The sequence below is a fragment of the Podarcis pityusensis genome, assembly GCF_964106645.2.
Source record: "Podarcis pityusensis genome assembly, chromosome: 18".
Classification (NCBI taxonomy): domain Eukaryota; kingdom Metazoa; phylum Chordata; class Lepidosauria; order Squamata; family Lacertidae; genus Podarcis; species Podarcis pityusensis.
Window position 1 is genome coordinate 9,095,830 of NC_138043.1, and position 16,828 is coordinate 9,112,657.

Here is a 16,828-nt window from a genome sequence, read left to right on the forward strand (position 1 = left end):
AAAGCAATTATAAAAAACCAGAGTAAAATTTTTAAAACCCCAAAAAACAAACACCAGTACATGGGGGCGGGGAACAATCACTAAAAAAAAAGTGAACATTGATAGAATTAAAACAATATCTACAGATGATCTATTAAAAACACAGATAATTAAAAAACCCCAATACAGCATGGCACTAGTCAGTTACCAGAAGAAGGCATCACCTGCCGGTGAAAGGAGGCAGCAGAGAGGGAGCCAGTCAGGCTTCTCCAGGGATGGAGTTCCAAACTTGCCTGGGAGGAGCCACCACCAAGAAGGCCCTGTCTCATGTCCCCGCCAAGCAGGTCTGCGAAAAAGGCCTTCCCCGAAGATCACAGAGCCTGGGCAGCTTTGCATGAGGGAACAGCCTAGAGACCTAAGCCTTGTAGGGATTTATGGGGCATAACCAGCACTTTTAACTGAGGCCCCGAAACAGATCGGTAGCCAGTGGAGGTGTTGCATCAAGGGAGTCGTCTGTTCCCTGTAACCAGGCGGCAAACTCTTTGCGCCGGTTGACGTTTCTGAGCACTGTTCGAGGGCAGCCCCACGCAGAGAGTGTTGCAGTAGTCCAAATGGGGTGTAACTCAGGCATGTGTCACTGGGGCCAAAACAGACATAGAATAGTAGGGGTGGGGACCCCAAGAGTCATCTAGTCCAACCCCTCCATGCAAGAATCTTCTCAATCTTCTCTCAGACTGTATCTTTTGTTTTTCTTTCTATAATACATACCAGCCTTCCACAATATTTCTTATTCTGTCCATTTTATTTCTTTTTCATCACTATTATAGATACATTCATTTTATTATCCTATTTGCCTCTCTGGGTTCCTTTGGGTGGAAAAGCTAGGATATAAATCTACTAAAGGAATAATAAAAAAATAGAGATTTGTTACAGCACACTTCCAATGGTCTTGATGCAGCCTTCAGTCAATAGAATCATAGAGCTGGAAGGGACCCCTGAGGGTCATCTAGTCCAACCCCCTGCAATGCAGGAATCTCAGCTAAAGCATCCTTGACAGGTGGCCATCAAACCTCTGCTTAAAAACCTCCAAGCCTCCCAAGGGAGTCTATTCCACTTTCAAATGGCTCTTTCTGTCAGAAAGTTTTTCCTCATGTTTAGTCAGAATCTCCTCTCTTGTAACTTGAAGCCATGGGTTCGAGTCCTACCCTCCAGAGCAGGAGAAAACAAGCTTTCTCCATCTTCCATGTGACAGCCCTTTTGAAGGTGGCTCTCATATCTCCTCTCAACCTCCACTTTCCCAGGCTAAACATACCCAGCTCCTTCAACTGTTCCTCATCAGGCTTGGTTTCCAGACCCCTGAACATCTCCTTCACCCTCCTCTGCACATGTTCCAGCTTTCTTAAATTGTGCTGCCCAGAACTGGACACAGGACTCCAGGTAGGGCCTGCCCAAGGCAGAATAGAGCAGTACCATGACTTCCCTTGATAGGGACACTATCAAGTCTTCCTTGTCATCCTTCCAGAAGAACAGCAGCGGCAAATCACATGTACAAAGCCTTTAAATATATAAACATTTAGAATTTCTTGCAGCTGAGGTCAGTGGGGTTTTGCTCCCAGGGGGATGAGGATTGCAACCCTAAGATGCAGAGAGCAGGTGTATAGCATCTAGATCAAGGGAAGTAATAGTGCCACTGTATTCTGCTCTGGTCAGACCTCACCTGGAGTACTGTGTCCAGTTCTGGGCACCACAGTTCAAGAAGGACATTGACAAACTGGAACGTGTCCAGAGGAGGGCAACCAAAATGGTCAAAGGCCTGGAAACGATGCCTTATGAGGAACGGCTAAGGGAGCTGGGCATGTTTAGCCTGGAGAAGAGGAGGTTAAGGGGTGATATGATAGCCATGTTCAAATATATAAAAGGATGTCACATAGAGGAGGGAGAAAGGTTGTTTTCTGCTGCTCCAGAGAAGCGGACACGGAGCAATGGATCCAAACTACAAGAAAGAAGATTCCACCTAAACATTAGGAAGAACTTCCTGACAGTAAGAGCTGTTTGACAGTGGAATTTGCTGCCAAGGAGTGTGGTGGAGTCTCCTTCTTTGGAGGTCTTTAAGCAGAGGCTTGACAACCATATGTCAGGAGTGCTCTGATGGTGTTTCCTGCTTGGCAGGGGGTTGGACTCGATGGCCCTTGTGGTCTCTTCCAACTCTAGGATTCTATGATTCTATGATTCTAGGTGTGGTTTTTGTGCGACTGGCAGCCTGACCCAGCAAAGCAGCCAGTCAGAAGTTCAGCGAAACGTTGCACTACTTTAGCCCTGGAAACCGAAAGTTAAGAGTTGTGCTTTGAGGAAGAAAGACAGCCCTGCGCTCTGACTCCCCGCCAGGGAGAGGAAACGGGGAGGAGGGTGTCTGACCTCTCAGCTTCCGCCTCTCAGTTCCTCCTCCAGGGCCAAAACTTTTCAAGGGGGCTTGCGAACCAAGTTTGCAAGGAAAATCCAGCCTTTTTGCAGCCCTGTGCCAGGTAGGTCAACCTACGTAGTTCTCGCCAAAGAGGAATTTTATTCGTTCTGCCAGGGGAGTTAAAAGATTCTGGCCTCTTTCCCAAGCCAGGCCCCACAACGAGCCACGACTTGAGACAGACGGGCGGAAAACAAGAGGCTTGTTCTCAGCAGCAGGACACCTGGGATGGATGCAAAAGGGCAGCCCCTTTAACAGGACTGAATGGCTGAATCCTAAAGAGTTGGGTTTTTTTGCAATAGTGCTGAGGTTGAGCTGAATCAGCCTGGCACCCTTGAGCTGCCCCCAAGCCCAGTGTGGCTGCCTGGATCCAATCGGTGCCGAGTCCCAAATATGCCAGGTTAGCAAAGGTTGAGCTAGGTGCAGCTGCAACAGAGCATAAGGCCATTTCAGACGCTCCTATTTGAAATCAGGGCTTTTATGTAGACCCCATGAGGACTGGAAACTTCTTGTGTTTTTAGCAAATTGCTGTAGTTAAGCAGCAAAGCCTGCAAACGATCCTTCCCCTGGGAATCTGACAAGCCCTGGCCTGTCAGTTTAGCGGAGGGTTGCCAATCTTTTTCGAGCTGGAAATGTTGGGTCTGGCGCGAACATCGGCCGAGTTGCATGTGGCGAGAGGGAAGGAGAGAGCGAGGCCATAACTGAACCTTGAGGGTTCCCAGCATATGAGTCACCTTTAAGGTGAGACCTCAAGGCAGCAGACATCTCAAACGTGGCAAGTTCCCAATCCCACATTAAAAAAAGGGTTTTGTGGTGGGGGAGGCACGGTTCTGCTCGAGATCTTGAAGAGGTGCTGCCGGTCAGAGCCCTGACCTAGCCACTGTGATCCACGCGACTGTCACCTCCAGACTGGATTATTGTAACTTGCTCTACGTGGGGCTGCCCTTGAGACTGACCCAGAAACTCCAGCGGGTGCAGAATGCCGCGGCGAGACTCCTTACGGGGTCCTCGCTGCGAGATCACATTCACCCAGTGCTATACCAGCTGCACTGGCTCCCGGTGGAGTACAGGATCAGATTCAAGGTGCTGGTTTTAACCTTTAAAGCCCTATACGGCCTAGGACCCTCGGACCTACAGGACCGCCTCTCCTGGTATGTCCCACAGAGGAACTTACGATCCTCAAACAAAAACATCTTGGAGGTCCCGGGCCACAGGGAGGTTAGGCTGGCCTCAACCAGAGCCAGGGCCTTTTCGGCTGTGGCCCCGATCTGGTGGAACGCTCTGTCACAAGAGACTAGGGCCCTGCGGGACTTGACATCTTTCTGCAGGGCCTGCAAGACGGAGCTGTTCCACCAGGCCTTTGGCCAAGGCACAGCCTGACCCCCTCACTTCTTCTGTAATCCTCACAGAACTCTAGCCCAATGGTTGCCATCAATTTGATTTGAATTAATTTTATAATGAAATGATTTTAGAATGTTGTATTATTTTATTGTTGTTAGTTGCCCTGAGCCCGGCTTTGGCTGGGGAGGGCGGGATATAAATAATAATAATAATAATAATAATAATAATAATAGGACCAGTGGTCTGACTTGGTCTGAAAACAGCTTCGTGCATTTGGATTGGGTGAGGGGCTATAGATCAGTGGTAGTGTCTGTGTGTTGCCTGTTTTTTTGGGGGGTGGGGAACCCACCCCCTGCCTCCTCCAGCATTTCCAGCTAAATCTTGTAAAAATAATAATAATCAAAGTTTATATATGCCCCTCACTTGAATACCCTGTTTCCTGCCGGCACCCATAACAGTGACCAGTTCTGGATGCTGTTAGCTTAACTTAAAGATATTTGAAACAGAGTCGGTCAAACAATATTCAGAAAGCCGATTCTTAGAATTGCCTTGAAATCCATCCACAAAGAGTGTTATTTATGTTTTAATCTTCCCCGTTGATCAAAATCCGGAGGGCTACATTAATTTAATTTCCCCCTTAACGTTTTTTTTAAATGAATTCATTTATGTAACTTATTTATTAATTTCCTTCTAAGCCTTCTCAAGGCCATTTGAAAGATAAGATAATTTAAAAAACAGTTAAAAACGCAAGAACAAGAAGCACATATAAAACAAGGCCAATTCTCGGTTGGTTCGTAAGGACCAAAGGTTTGGGAGCCGCTGATTGTTTTCTAAGCAATTCATCCAGGGCATCAATGAGGCTTGCCAAGACCCAGAGATGTTCCCAATATCTCCTCCCACCTTTTACATTGCAGGTTTGCACAGAAGACAAAACACCAAACCGAAAAAACCCAGAGCGCAAAGATGGCGGGCTGATGACATATCCTCTTTCTTGAACGTTTTGGTGAAGAGTAAGAGGTGGTGGACAAAATCTCCCTGGGAAGAGGCTGATGGCCTGCCGGCATGGTGGAGAACCGCCCTCTGCTGCCAAGCTTCCACCCCTCCAGGCCCCAAGATGCTCTTCCAACTGGGGCGCTGGCCTCTCCAGACCACTCGCCAAGGCGGCAGAGGACAGTACAGCATCTCTGAGCATGGAGGGCATCTTCAGGGTCTTGGCTGCAATCCCGGGAAACAGGCTGGTCCAGTACAAACACAAGCTGAGCTGCAGGCGGCAAGGCGGGAAGAGTTGCAGGCTCCTTCAGGCCATGATCCTCTTGACCCTGGGCAGAGAGACGGAGGCCAGACTGAGGCTGGAAGCGTTGGGGAATTGCGCTGCGGTGGCAGACATCTACAAGAGCCACCAGCGGAGCGCTGCAGCAAGCAGGGCCGATCCAGCCCCTTCAAACCAGGATGCAGGAGTGGCGCTGGCTGTGGCCCAGATCTATTCGTTGTTAGTAGAGGAAAAGCTCTGTGGGCCCCTGGCCAGAGACGAGGCTTACCGTATCGCCATCAAGGCTTTCCTTGAGAGTGATGTCCCAAGGTCTGCTTTTGAGAGCCTCTTGAGCGAAGCTGAGCAAAAGTGTGGGCTGGATTTTGTGCCTGCGGTGGCAAGCAACAGCTTCAGCGCTCCAGGATGCGATGGGGGGAAGCCTTCCTCCACAGCAGCAAAGAGCGCGCCCATGCCAGTTTTGAGTTCCTGGGCTCCCTCCGAAATCCAGCCTCTGTGCTCCACAGGCAGCCCGGCCTCGCTGCTCAGCCACCTGGAGATCAGCCAGTCTCCAACCTTGCTGTTCTTCACCCATTCCGTTCAGCATGGCGTCCCCGAGCCCAGCAAGCTGTGTGGAAGTGGCCCCAACTCCCTGGTGCAGCCTGGAGAAGCGGGAGCCACTGCCGAGTCTCCAGCCAATTCTTGCTCTGGGAGACCAGCGGAGCCCGTCGTGCAAGGCCAAGAGAAAACCAGGCAAACCAGTGATCCTGGAGGCAACCATTCTTGCTTGTCGGTTCAGCCTCCCCCTAAAATTACGCAGCCGCTGGAAGATGGAGAAAACAGGGAACCCCGAAGTCTCGTGGCCTCGGAACCGCAGGGTTGTGCAGGAGGTCCACTCCAGAACTCACAAGCGCCATCCACACCTCTGCCTGGTTTAGCACCTTCTGCACTGTTTGTTCCAAGAACCGTGGAAGATTCCTCTTCCCTGAAGCCGAGCTTGGAGACTGGGTCCTCTTCAAGCTCTGGTTCTCCTCCTCCTCATTCATCAGGACCTCCCTTGACAGATCTGCCGGCTGAGGAGCAACCCTTCTTCACTTTCGTTGTGGTCCATGCCCCTGAAGACGAGACAGTCGCCTGCCGGGTGAGGGAGCGGCTGGAGGCCCTGGGCGTTGCCGACGGGGCGACGGTCAGCGAGGACTTCCTTGTCCCTGGGCACTGCCAGCTCAGCTGCTTCCAGGATGCCCTGGATAACTCGGCCTTCACCCTCCTCCTCCTGACGGAGAACTTCAAGAGCCGCTTCTGCGCCTTCCAGGCAAACGTGGCCTTGATGGACTCCTTCCAGCGCTTCTGCAAGACCAACTCGGTGGTGCCCTTCATTGCCAAAGAGAGCCCCATGAAGAGGCGAGAGATGCCTTTCATGCTCGCGGCAATCGTGCCGCTGGATGAGACCTCGCCCGTCTTCGCCAGGCGGGTCAAGAAAACGTTCTCCCCAGCGGTGATCCGGGAGAAGAGGGCCCTGTGGAATGTCTCGAGGCAGATCCGGAACCAGGAGCGCTTGCAGCAGCAGCAGAGTGAGTACCAGCAGGCCCTGCCGCGCCTGTCTGCCCTCAGGGTCAGCTCGCAAGTTCTGATGCCCTCGCAGAGGGGCTTTCTGGGGCTGCAGACCCCACCTGACCAGCCATTTTTCTACCCTGAAATGCCTCAACCTCAGCTGGGGCCTGATCAACTTTCCCATCCATATGTGTTCTCACGGGGTTCCCCGGGGCTCATGTCTGGGGCGCCTCCGTCGCACCTCATAATCCAGAATGCCCAAATGGTTCAGATTGGAGACTATAACCAAATGCAGGTGGAGAAGGCAGGTGCGGCGGCAGAAGAGGAAGAAGGTGGTTTGGACGGGAGAGAGAGACCTGGAGGCTGAAGCTCAAAGTGCCTCCATCTCTTTGTGGCGTCGTGATCAGGGGCACGGCCACATGTAGAAACTCTGTTCTGCTCCTCCTCGACCCAAAATGGGCGCCAGAAGATCTGGAGAGGCAGCAGGAAAAGGGAGCCCTCCTGGAACGAGTTGCTTTGGTTTAACGAAGTTTGTCAAATCGCATCAGAAATGTCTGAACACCACCCAGAAGCAGTTCGCGTAACTCTCAGGGGAAGCGAATGAGAATCCAGTTCGTTTTGGAGTAGAACTCAGAACAATTTCTCTCCGGTTGCCTGATTTGAGTTGACTTGCATGCTGCTTCTCGACAACGAAATTTATTTCATAAATTATACATCAGAATGCTAATACAGTCGTACCTCAGAAGTCAAACGCCTTGCAACTTGAATGTTTTGGCTCCCGAATGCTGCAGATCTGGGAGTGAGTGTTCCAGTTTGCGAACGTTCTTTGGAACCTGGACGTCTGACGCAGATTCCACGGGTTCCGATTGGCTACAGGAGCTTCCAATCTGAAGCTGCGCCTTGGTTTCTGAACGTTTTGGAAGTTGAACGGACTTCCGGAACAGATTCCGTTCGACTTCCAAGGTACAACTGTATATGAAATACAGAGCATGTCAAAACTGACAGAACACAATTTAACAAACACAGAATGAATTCAACATTACCAAAAACAAGAAAACAAAACACGCAGCAATCTAGGTTTAAGTACATATAAGCAAAGCTAAATAAGAGCTAACTGACAATAAATAATGTCAACCTTAAAGACCATAATAGTTGGGAGGGAAATAAATTAAACTGTTCACATTCCACTCTGTCTCTATTCGTTCTGCTGCTTTCTTCTTAGGGTACTTTTGGCCTAATCAATTTGTACCCTGGCTTCTTTTTGGACGCGATTTTAACCCGGAATTTTCCTGCCCATTTCCCCTGTTTTCCATGATTTGCTGATTCAGGCCACCCTGCCTCTCTGGAAGCTGCTCCACACAAAAACACTCCCATCGAAAACAAAAAATGGACAAAGGTTTCATCCACGTAAAGCTGACAGAAGAGCTTTAAAAAAAGTAAATTTTATTAGTATTTTCCACACAACAACAACCCCCCCCCCCCGAAAAAAATACACAAAACACAAAAACAAGCATTTTAAAAACCAAATCCAAATCTTACAAATTAATAATATAAACACTAAAAAGGAAAACAAACATTGACTTCCACCAATCCCACGGCGCCTCTTTTACCTCTCATTGTATCTTCCTGTTTTCCTTATCATCTGATATAAATCCCTCTTTCTTATCCTTTCACTTCACAAGGTTATTCCAGACTCAGCCAGATTTCTGTCCTCGAACCTTGGCTTTTAAGGTATTCATTTAGGCACTCCCATTCCTTTTTCACTTCACTTTTTGGTCTTTGTCTTATTATAAATGTCAATTTGGCTAATTCTAAATATTCTGAAAGCTTACATAACCATTCTCCCCTAGTGGGTAACTGATTTCCTTTCCAGTATTTAGCCACCAGGATTCTTGCTGCAGACGTTGCGTATAAGAAAAATTTAGTTTTGTCTTTTGGAATATGGTCGTTTAAAATTCCTAAAAGGAATGCCTCTGGCCTTTTACTATATGATATTCTTAGTATTTTCTTTATTTCTTCGTGGATCATGCCCCAAAATTTCCCAATTTCGGGGCATGTCCACCACATATGGTAGAAGATTCCTTCCTCCAGCACTAATTATTATATGTTTTATCCATTTTTGCCAGCCTTTCTGGTAACAGGGACCACCTATGATGCATTTTCATAAAATTCTCTCTTATTCGGTAACATGCTGTGAAATTTATATTTTTTGTCCACAGTCTTTCTCATTCATTATAATCAGTTGAGCGGCCCAGATCTTGTTCCCATTTTTTAATAGTGTCACCTTTTCCCACCTTTTCTATTTTCCAATTTTGTAACAATTTATATATTTTTGGGACGTGGGTGGCGCTGTGGGTTAAACCACAAAGCCTAGGACTTGCCGATCAGAAGGTCGGCGGTTCGAATCATCGCGACGGGGTGAGCTCCCGTTGCTCAGTCCCTGCTCCTGCCAACCTAGCAGTTCGAAAGCACGTCAAAGTGCAAGTAGATAAATGGGTACCGCTCCGGCGGGAAGGTAAATGGTGTTTCCGTGCGCTGCTCTGGTTCGCCAGAAGTGGCTTAGTCATGCTGGCCACATGACCCAGAAGCTGTACCCGGCCAATAAAGCAAGATGAGCGCCACAACCCCAGAGTCGTCCGTGGCTGGACCTAATGGTCAGGGGTCACTTTACCCCTGTCTTTACTGTTGGGCAATCCTTTATTTCTTCTACGAGTTCCCTATATGTTAGTCAACTGTCTTTCATATTATTTCTATGCATGGCTGATGACTCTATAGGCAATAGCCACAAGGGAGTTTTGGCTGTTACTATTGTTTTATTTCTTTCCCAAACTTTGAATAGGGCCTTTTCACCAAATGATTAGTGAAGCCTCTATGTGCTTTTATTTTATCGTGACCCAGGTAGCCATGCCACCCGAAAACTTTGTCCCAGCCCTCCAGGTCTAGGATTTCTGTAGCTGTCAGTAACATCCAATCTTTCAGCCACGTCATGCACGTGGCCTCAAAATACAGCTTGAGGTCTGGGACCACAAACCCGCCCTTTTCTTTGGGCTCCATCAATACTTTGAACCTTACTCTTGGCTTCTTACCCTGCCAAATAAAATCAGAAAGATCCCTTTGCCAGCCTTTAAAACATTTTGTCCCAATAATTATTGGGATCGTCTGGAAAAGAAAGAGCATTTTTGGAAGAATTGACTTTTTTATCAAGGATATCCTACCCCATAAAGACAAGTTCAGTTTATTCCATTTATTTAAATATCCTTTTATTTCCTTCCACTTCTTCACATAATTATCCTTGTACAAATTGGTATTTTTATTTGTAATCCAGATCCCCAAATACTTAGCTTTCGTGGTGATTTTAAGGCCGGTTACCCTTTCCAATTCTTCCTGTTCTTTTACCCCCATATTTTTCGTTAATAATTTAGATTTTTCTTTATTTAACTTGAAGCCCGATACTGCTCCGTACTCAGTCAATTTCTTTAGGGCTTCTTGTATACTTTCTTCTGGATTTTCTGAAGTAATAATTACATTGTCATAAATGCTTTAACTTACCCAGACTAATCCCCTTAATTTTTGGGTCCTTTCTTATTGCTATTAGGAGTGTTTCTAGCGTCACAATGAACAAAAGTGGGGATAGAGGACATCCTTGTCTGGTGCCTCTTTCAATTTGGAATTCTTCAGTTATTTCACTGTTAATTATTAACTTAGCTTTCTGGTTTTCATAAATCTCTTTAATACCATTCAAAATTTTGTTCCCAAGTTTCACACTTTCCACAGTGTGAACCAGAAAGTTCCAGGCCACACTGTCGAAGGCCTTCTCCGCATCCACCAGTGACAATGCCACCTTCTTACTAGGTTCCATATCAATAAATTCTAGAAAATCAATCACTACTCTTGTATTATTTTTTATCTGTCTCCCTGGTAAAAAGCCATTCTGATCCTTACCTATTATTCTGTTCAAGCATTTTCCAATCTATTTGAGATTTTCTAATCAACATTCAATAATGAAACTGGTCTGTAATTCTTTATATTATTTGGGTCCATTCCTTGTTTTGGTAGTAAGGTTATCAACGCTTCATGCCAAGAGTTGGGGACAGAAGAGCTTTTAAAGCAGAGCAGGTACACTTTTCGGATTTTCTGAGGACAGGGAAACTCAGGATTTAGCAGGGTGAAAGTTTGGGACAGCAGCTGCTTGCAGCGAACATTGTATAGACGAAGGGGTAATTAAAATATGTTAGATTAAAGCAATGGGTGCTACCACCCCCTAGGGTGGGTGGGATGACCCAGGGGCGCTAATAGGTGAGGGGGGAGCTGGGGGCGCTGGAGGTGCAAATGAATATCGCACTTCAAAAAGCTGGTATCGCTGGATCAAGTTCACAAGTCTCTCTGAATTAAACTCAATAGTTTCAACTGGATTTTGACTGAATGTGTAATTAATTGTCGTGGTTTTGAATTTTATCGTGCTATTATCTCCCTCAGCGGGTCGTGCAAACCACTGGTTTTAGTGTGGTAGGGAGCACTGGGGGACCGAGGAGGCAGGGAGTGGCCTGGGAAAAAACATTTTGGAACCATGAGATTGTTGTTGTTGTTTGCTTGTTTAGTCGTGTCCAACTCTTCGTGACCCACTGGACCAGAGCACACCAGGCACTCCTGTCTTCCACTGCCTCCCGCAGTTTGGCCAAACTCATGCTGGTAGCTTCGAGAACACTGTCCCACCATCTCGTCCTCCGTTGTCCCCTTCTCCTTGTGCCCTCCATCTTTCCCAGCGTCAGGGTCTTTCCCAGGGAGTCTTCTCTTCTCATGAGGTGACCAAAGAATTGGAGCCTCAGCTTCAGGATCTGTCCTTCCAGTGAGCACTCAGGGCCGATTTCCTTCAGAATGGAGAGGTTTGATCTTCTTGCAGTCCATGGGACTCTCCAGAGTCTCCTCCAGCACCATTATTCAAAACCATCCATTCTTCGGCGATCAGCCTTCTTTATGGTCCAGCTCTCACTTCCATACATCACTACTGGGAAAACCATGGCTTTAACTGTACGGACCTTTGTTGGCAAGGTGATGTCTCTGCTTTTACCACGAGATTAAAGGATCTATATTAAAATGAGGTGTGAATGGGCCTTAAGTCTGCCTAAGAAGGTTTCATAGGTTAAGCCAGTGGTTTTCAGGTGTGCCGTTGCACCCTGGGATGACTTGAATGATGGTCAGGGGTGCCATGGGCAACACTGGCCTCTATCCCTCTTTCCTTCTCTCCCTCCTCTGATGCCCTCTTGCATCTCTGCCTCCCAAAGTCTTGCACGGCTGTTTCTTGCAGCTGCTCCCCAGTGAGCAACTGGGCCACCAAAATGCTCCACCAGCTCAAGTTTCCAAACCATCTTCTGAGGCGTATAATGCATTGCAATGATCTAACTTGTATAGAGCCCAGGGGATGCGGGTGGCGCTGTGGGTTAAACCACAGAGCCTAGGATTTGCCAATCAGAAGGTCGGTGGTTCGAATCCCTGCGACAGGGTGAGCTCCCGTTGCTCGGTCCCTGCTCCTGCCAACCTAGCAGTTCGAAAGCACGTCAAAGTGCAAGTAGATAAATAGGTACTGCTCCAGCGGGAAGGTAAACGGCGTTTCCGTGCGCTGCTCTGGTTCGCCAGAAGCGGCTTAGTCATGCTGGCCACATGACCCAGAAGCTGTATGCCGGCTCCCTCGGCCAATAAAGTGAGATGAGCGCCGCAACCCCAGAGTCGGCCACGACTGGACCTAATGGTCAGGGGTCCCTTTACCTTTTTATAGAGCCCAGAGGAGCGAGAGGCCAGCCAACCAGCAGTCTCAGAGGGGTACTTGCCTGGAAGCGGAGCCCATAAGCAAAGTCAGGTCCAGTCCTAAGGTTGGACGTATGGCAGACAGTCCAGGGGTCAGGGAATCCAACAATCTAACCGAAAAGCAGCAAAGGTCGGACCAGGAATGACAAAACGTTTCCAGCAATTGACAGGAGGCTGGAAGCCCCGCTTAAGAAGGCTGGAGCCAGCTGGTTCTCCTCTGAGTCCTTGAAGGCTGATCAGCAGCAGGTGGGGTCACTAAACCTCCTGCTCTCTTCAGGCTGCTGTTCAGCGGGTAAAGCTGATTCCTGGCCCATGCGCCAGGGAGTTGCTCCATTCCCTTAATGGTTTGGGTTGCCCCTTTCTGAAGTTTTCTTCGCAACTTTACCATTCCTTTCCAAAGGGGGGGGGGATGAAATGCCTGTCGCACCACTGCTCTGAACAGAGTTCACGAGCCGGAGGTGCCAGTTCTGTTTTGTTCCTGACAGGAAAGTGGGGCAGGGGGTGTGGGGGGGGGGTGATTACATTTGAATTAAGGCTTGCTAGGGTCAGTGGGCTCCATGATCACTGCAGATGATGACAGCAGCCACGAAATTAAAAGACGCCTGCTTCTTGGGAGAAAATCAATGAAAAACCTAGACAGCATCTTAAAAAGCAGAGACCAACAAAGGTCCGTATAGTTAAAGCTATGGTTTTCCCAGTAGTGATGTATGGAAGTGAGAGCTGGACCATAAAGAAGGCTGATCGCCGAAGAATTGATGCTTTTGAATTGTGGTGTTGGAGGAGACTCTTGAGAGTCCCATGGACTGCAAGAAGATCAAACGTATCCATTCTGAAGGAAATCAGCCCTGAGTGCTCACTGGAAGGACAGATCCTGAAGCTGAGGCTGCAATACTTGGCCACCTCAGGAGAAGAGAAGACTCCCTGGAAAAGACCCTGATGTTGGGAAAGATGGAGGGCACAAGGAGAAGGGGACGACAGAGGACGAGATGGTTGGATGGTGTTCTTGAAGCTACCGGCATGAGTTTGATCAAACTGCGGGAGGCAGTGGAGGACAGAAGTGCCTGGCGTGCTCTGGTCCATGGGGTCACGAAGAGGCGGACACGACTAACAACCACAACAAAGGGCCAGTGGTGTAGCGTGGGTTGCCAGTGCACGGGGCTGTGTGGAGGGAGGGAAACGGATGGAGCATGCATGTGCATTCAACTCCCTTGAGTGTTTCAGGAGATCGCAGCCACAGAGATAAGAACGAGCTATTCCGTTGTCTGGAGAGGCCACTTCCTGGTTCTCACAGCTGTTTTCAATGGAGCCCAGTGATGGAAGCCCACAGCCCCTGTACACCCACACACAAAACGCTATGCCACTGGCTAGGACAGCTCTTGGTTCCGGTGAGATTTGAATCAGACACAAGCTGTTCTTCATTAATACATCCTTGCGAATAAGGCCACGAAAGTTTCTAGCTCGCTCACTCAACTTGCTCAGAATCCTAGCGCACTCCCCTGCATTGAACCAAGTGTCACCTGTGGTGACTATACAGGTAGGCACGCGAGCCAGCTCTTGTTACGCAGGAATGAAGGACCAGTGTTCTTGCAAAGCCCTCGCCTGGGGGAAATCACCCCTGGCTGGAACATAGCTTGCTAAGTTTCTTGTTTCACATGCAACCCTCTCAGCTGCTCAGCTCCAAATCTGGACCAACCTGACGGCAGCTTTTATTTTTAACCTGCTGGATCCCAACAAAGGCCAAAGCAATGGGTTACTCAGTATGGATGGCACTCAAAGGTTTCCCACACTTGAGGTTTCAGAAGCCTAGCTGCTTAATAATAGCAGCAGCAGCAGCAGCAGCAGCAGCAGCAGCAGCAGCAGCAGCAGAAACTTCGGTACCTAAATCTAGGTGCGGAAATTAAGCAAGCTAAGCAGGTGCGGTGCTTTTAGGTGAGGGAAAGGCAAGCCAGCTTCAGTGCTGGCTATAAATCCTTGAGGACTGAGCTGTGCCACTGTGTGGAGTTCTGGGCACCTGCCCTCAAAAAGGAGATGGAAAAGCGTTGGAAAAGGGCGACCAAACTGATTGAGGGATGTGTGCGGAGTGACTCCCCTATGGGAATAAAGTGTTGTCGCTTGGGGCTTTTTAGTTTAGAGAGAAGGCGAGAAAGAGGAGACATGGAAGACATCTACGAAATGTATGCATGGAGTTGCGAGAGGGAAATCCTTTGTGGCGGCTGCACACTGGGTCAACGTCTTAATCGAGCGGTCCATTATTTATTAGTTTATTGATTTAACCACCTTTGTTTTCCAAGGATCTCAAGGTGGTTTCACATGGTTTCCCCCCTCCCCATTTCCCCAAGGTCTTGTTCCTGGCCCGCTGTTCCATGCCCCATGAGCATGTAAGTGAAATTAAGGTTGCCCTCCAGGTAAAAACTTTCTATATGCATCTTTCTACAAGAGGCATGCATGCCAGGCCCAGGGTCTGAATATGCCACCCCAAACCTCTCTACCTGGCACCCAGGACTCTGCATAGGCCCCACCCCCTCTCCCCCAGGCCCCACATCTCGCTGGTCTTGCTTTGCACTGCCCCCACCCCCTTGAGTGTTTCTGACCGGCCAGAATGCGCCCCTGAACTCTACTGAATGCCTCCTTCTTTCCTAGATGGAAGACAGAGAAGGCTTGGGTGGGTGCAGAAGCTAGACTACTGAGAAAGGTTAAAATCTACAACCGTTGCTCCCCCCCCCTTTTGCTCCTGCCCCCGCCTACCAATGGCATGTGGCTCCTAGGGGTTTGGCCAGCCCTTTGGGGCTGAAATATTAAGCAATAGATGTCTTGACTGCTGTCCAGAGTCCTCTGCCCCCATCCAAGCAAGGTTTCGGCTGGAGCCCCAAGCAGACATACCGCATTTTTCGCTCCATAAGACGCACCTAGTTTTTGGAGGAGGAAAAAAGAAAAATATTCTGAATCCCAGAAGCCAGAACAGCAAGAGGGATCACTGAGCAGCGAAAGCAGCGATCCTTCTTGCTGTTCTGGCTTCTGGGATAGCTGTGCAGCCTGCATTTGCTCCATAAGACGCACACACATTTCCCCTTACTTTTTAGGAGGGAAAAAGTAAATCTTATAGAGCAAAGAATATGGTACCTGAATCCTAACCTGGAACCAAGTGTACAAAATTCGCCAGGCACCAGGTGCGTCCTGAGACTGACGCAGGTCCAACTGCGACCACGTGGAAATCTTTCTGGATCTCAGGCGGGCGACTGGGATCTCCACCCGGCTGGCCCCTCCAGCCCTCTTAGGTCAGCAGAACAGCTTATTGATTGCAATTATCTCCCACCTTTTTCTCCAAGGAGTCCATGGTTCGCCCCTGCTCCTTAGTTAATCCCTACAACAACTGGGGGTTGAATCTGGGGGCCCCTGTTTGCAAGGGAGATGCTCCACCACTGAACTACGGCCAGAATATTCCCAAATACCAGCTGCTGCTGGGGAGCTATTGCCAGAAGCCTCTCTAGCTGACAACAGGACTTTAAGGGCCTGACCCTGCGCACCGATTCCTCCATCCATAAATGAACCTGTTTCCCTGTGGGAAAATGGGGAGCTCCCCTTCTGCAGAATAAATGTCATCCCTCAAACAACCCCTACCAACCAACCAACCAGATCCCAACAGACATAAGAACAAGAAAGTCAGAGGAATTTGGGGTTTGTTTTTTTTAGCAGCAGGATTTTCGTTTCCTTCTTTTCCTTTTTATTTTTTTAAAGTGTCATTTCATTCATTCCAACTTAGGAGTTGCCACCGGCTGACGAGTTTAACACACTCCGCTTCTTGAGTATTCTGCTCAATGCGTTGCTAAATGAACACTTTTCTTTGCAGCAAGAAAACAACAGCAGCAGCAGCAGCAGTACCCTGAAACCATCTTTCTTTACCCCTCGAAACTGTCGTTTGCTTTTTTAACAAAGCGGGAGGCGGGGAGGGGGGAAGGACAGTCGAAGTGATTCCTCCTCTGAGGAAAACCTTTCTGAGGTTGCTATGGTTCAGCTGAGCCATCCAGTCTCAAGCAGGGAGCACGTGGTCAGCGGTCCCGAGGGGTGTTGTGAAGAGCGAGAGAGCCTTGAGGGGTGGGCAGCTGGCGGGGGGGGGGAATCACCCCTTCCTCTACCCCCCCCACCCAACCTCAGCGGCTGTTTTCTACCCTTGCTCTCCTGCCCACACCGAAGAGAGCCTTTTGAAACCAAACTTGGAGCCCACAGCTTTGATGGTCAACACACAACACTCAATCAACTTTGGCATACAACCCCCTCCAAAAAAATCCCAAACAAAAATGTAAGGAGATGGATTCAGACAAAGCCCTCATGCTACAGTGGCATACACTGATTTGTTGGGAAATGGCACCTTGCAGATCTAGTGGAACTGGGGGCAGCAGTGGCCCGGTCAGGCCATGAAGGAGCCCGTGGACCAGCGTCTGAAATGCCTCAAT

The 16,828-nt window shown here is 48.8% G+C and overlaps 1 protein-coding gene across 2 annotated transcripts; it reads left to right on the forward strand.

Annotated features, from left to right (window-relative positions):
• The first annotated feature begins 1,378 nt into the window (after positions 1-1,378).
• On the forward strand, positions 1,379-10,982 carry TICAM1 (TIR domain containing adaptor molecule 1). 2 transcript variants are annotated; one of them, XM_080988914.1, is made up of 3 exons: positions 1,379-1,632; positions 2,215-2,501; positions 4,693-10,982. In XM_080988914.1, the coding sequence occupies exon 3, from the start codon at positions 4,828-4,830 to the stop codon at positions 6,940-6,942; it is 2,115 nt and encodes a 704-aa protein (XP_080845040.1). In that variant the 5' UTR covers positions 1,379-1,632; positions 2,215-2,501; positions 4,693-4,827; the 3' UTR covers positions 6,943-10,982. The 2 variants fall into 2 exon arrangements, with proteins under 2 accessions (XP_080845040.1, XP_080845041.1); XM_080988915.1 differs by lacking the exons at positions 1,379-1,632; positions 2,215-2,501 and adding an exon at positions 2,786-3,178.
• The last annotated feature ends 5,846 nt before the right edge of the window (positions 10,983-16,828 follow it).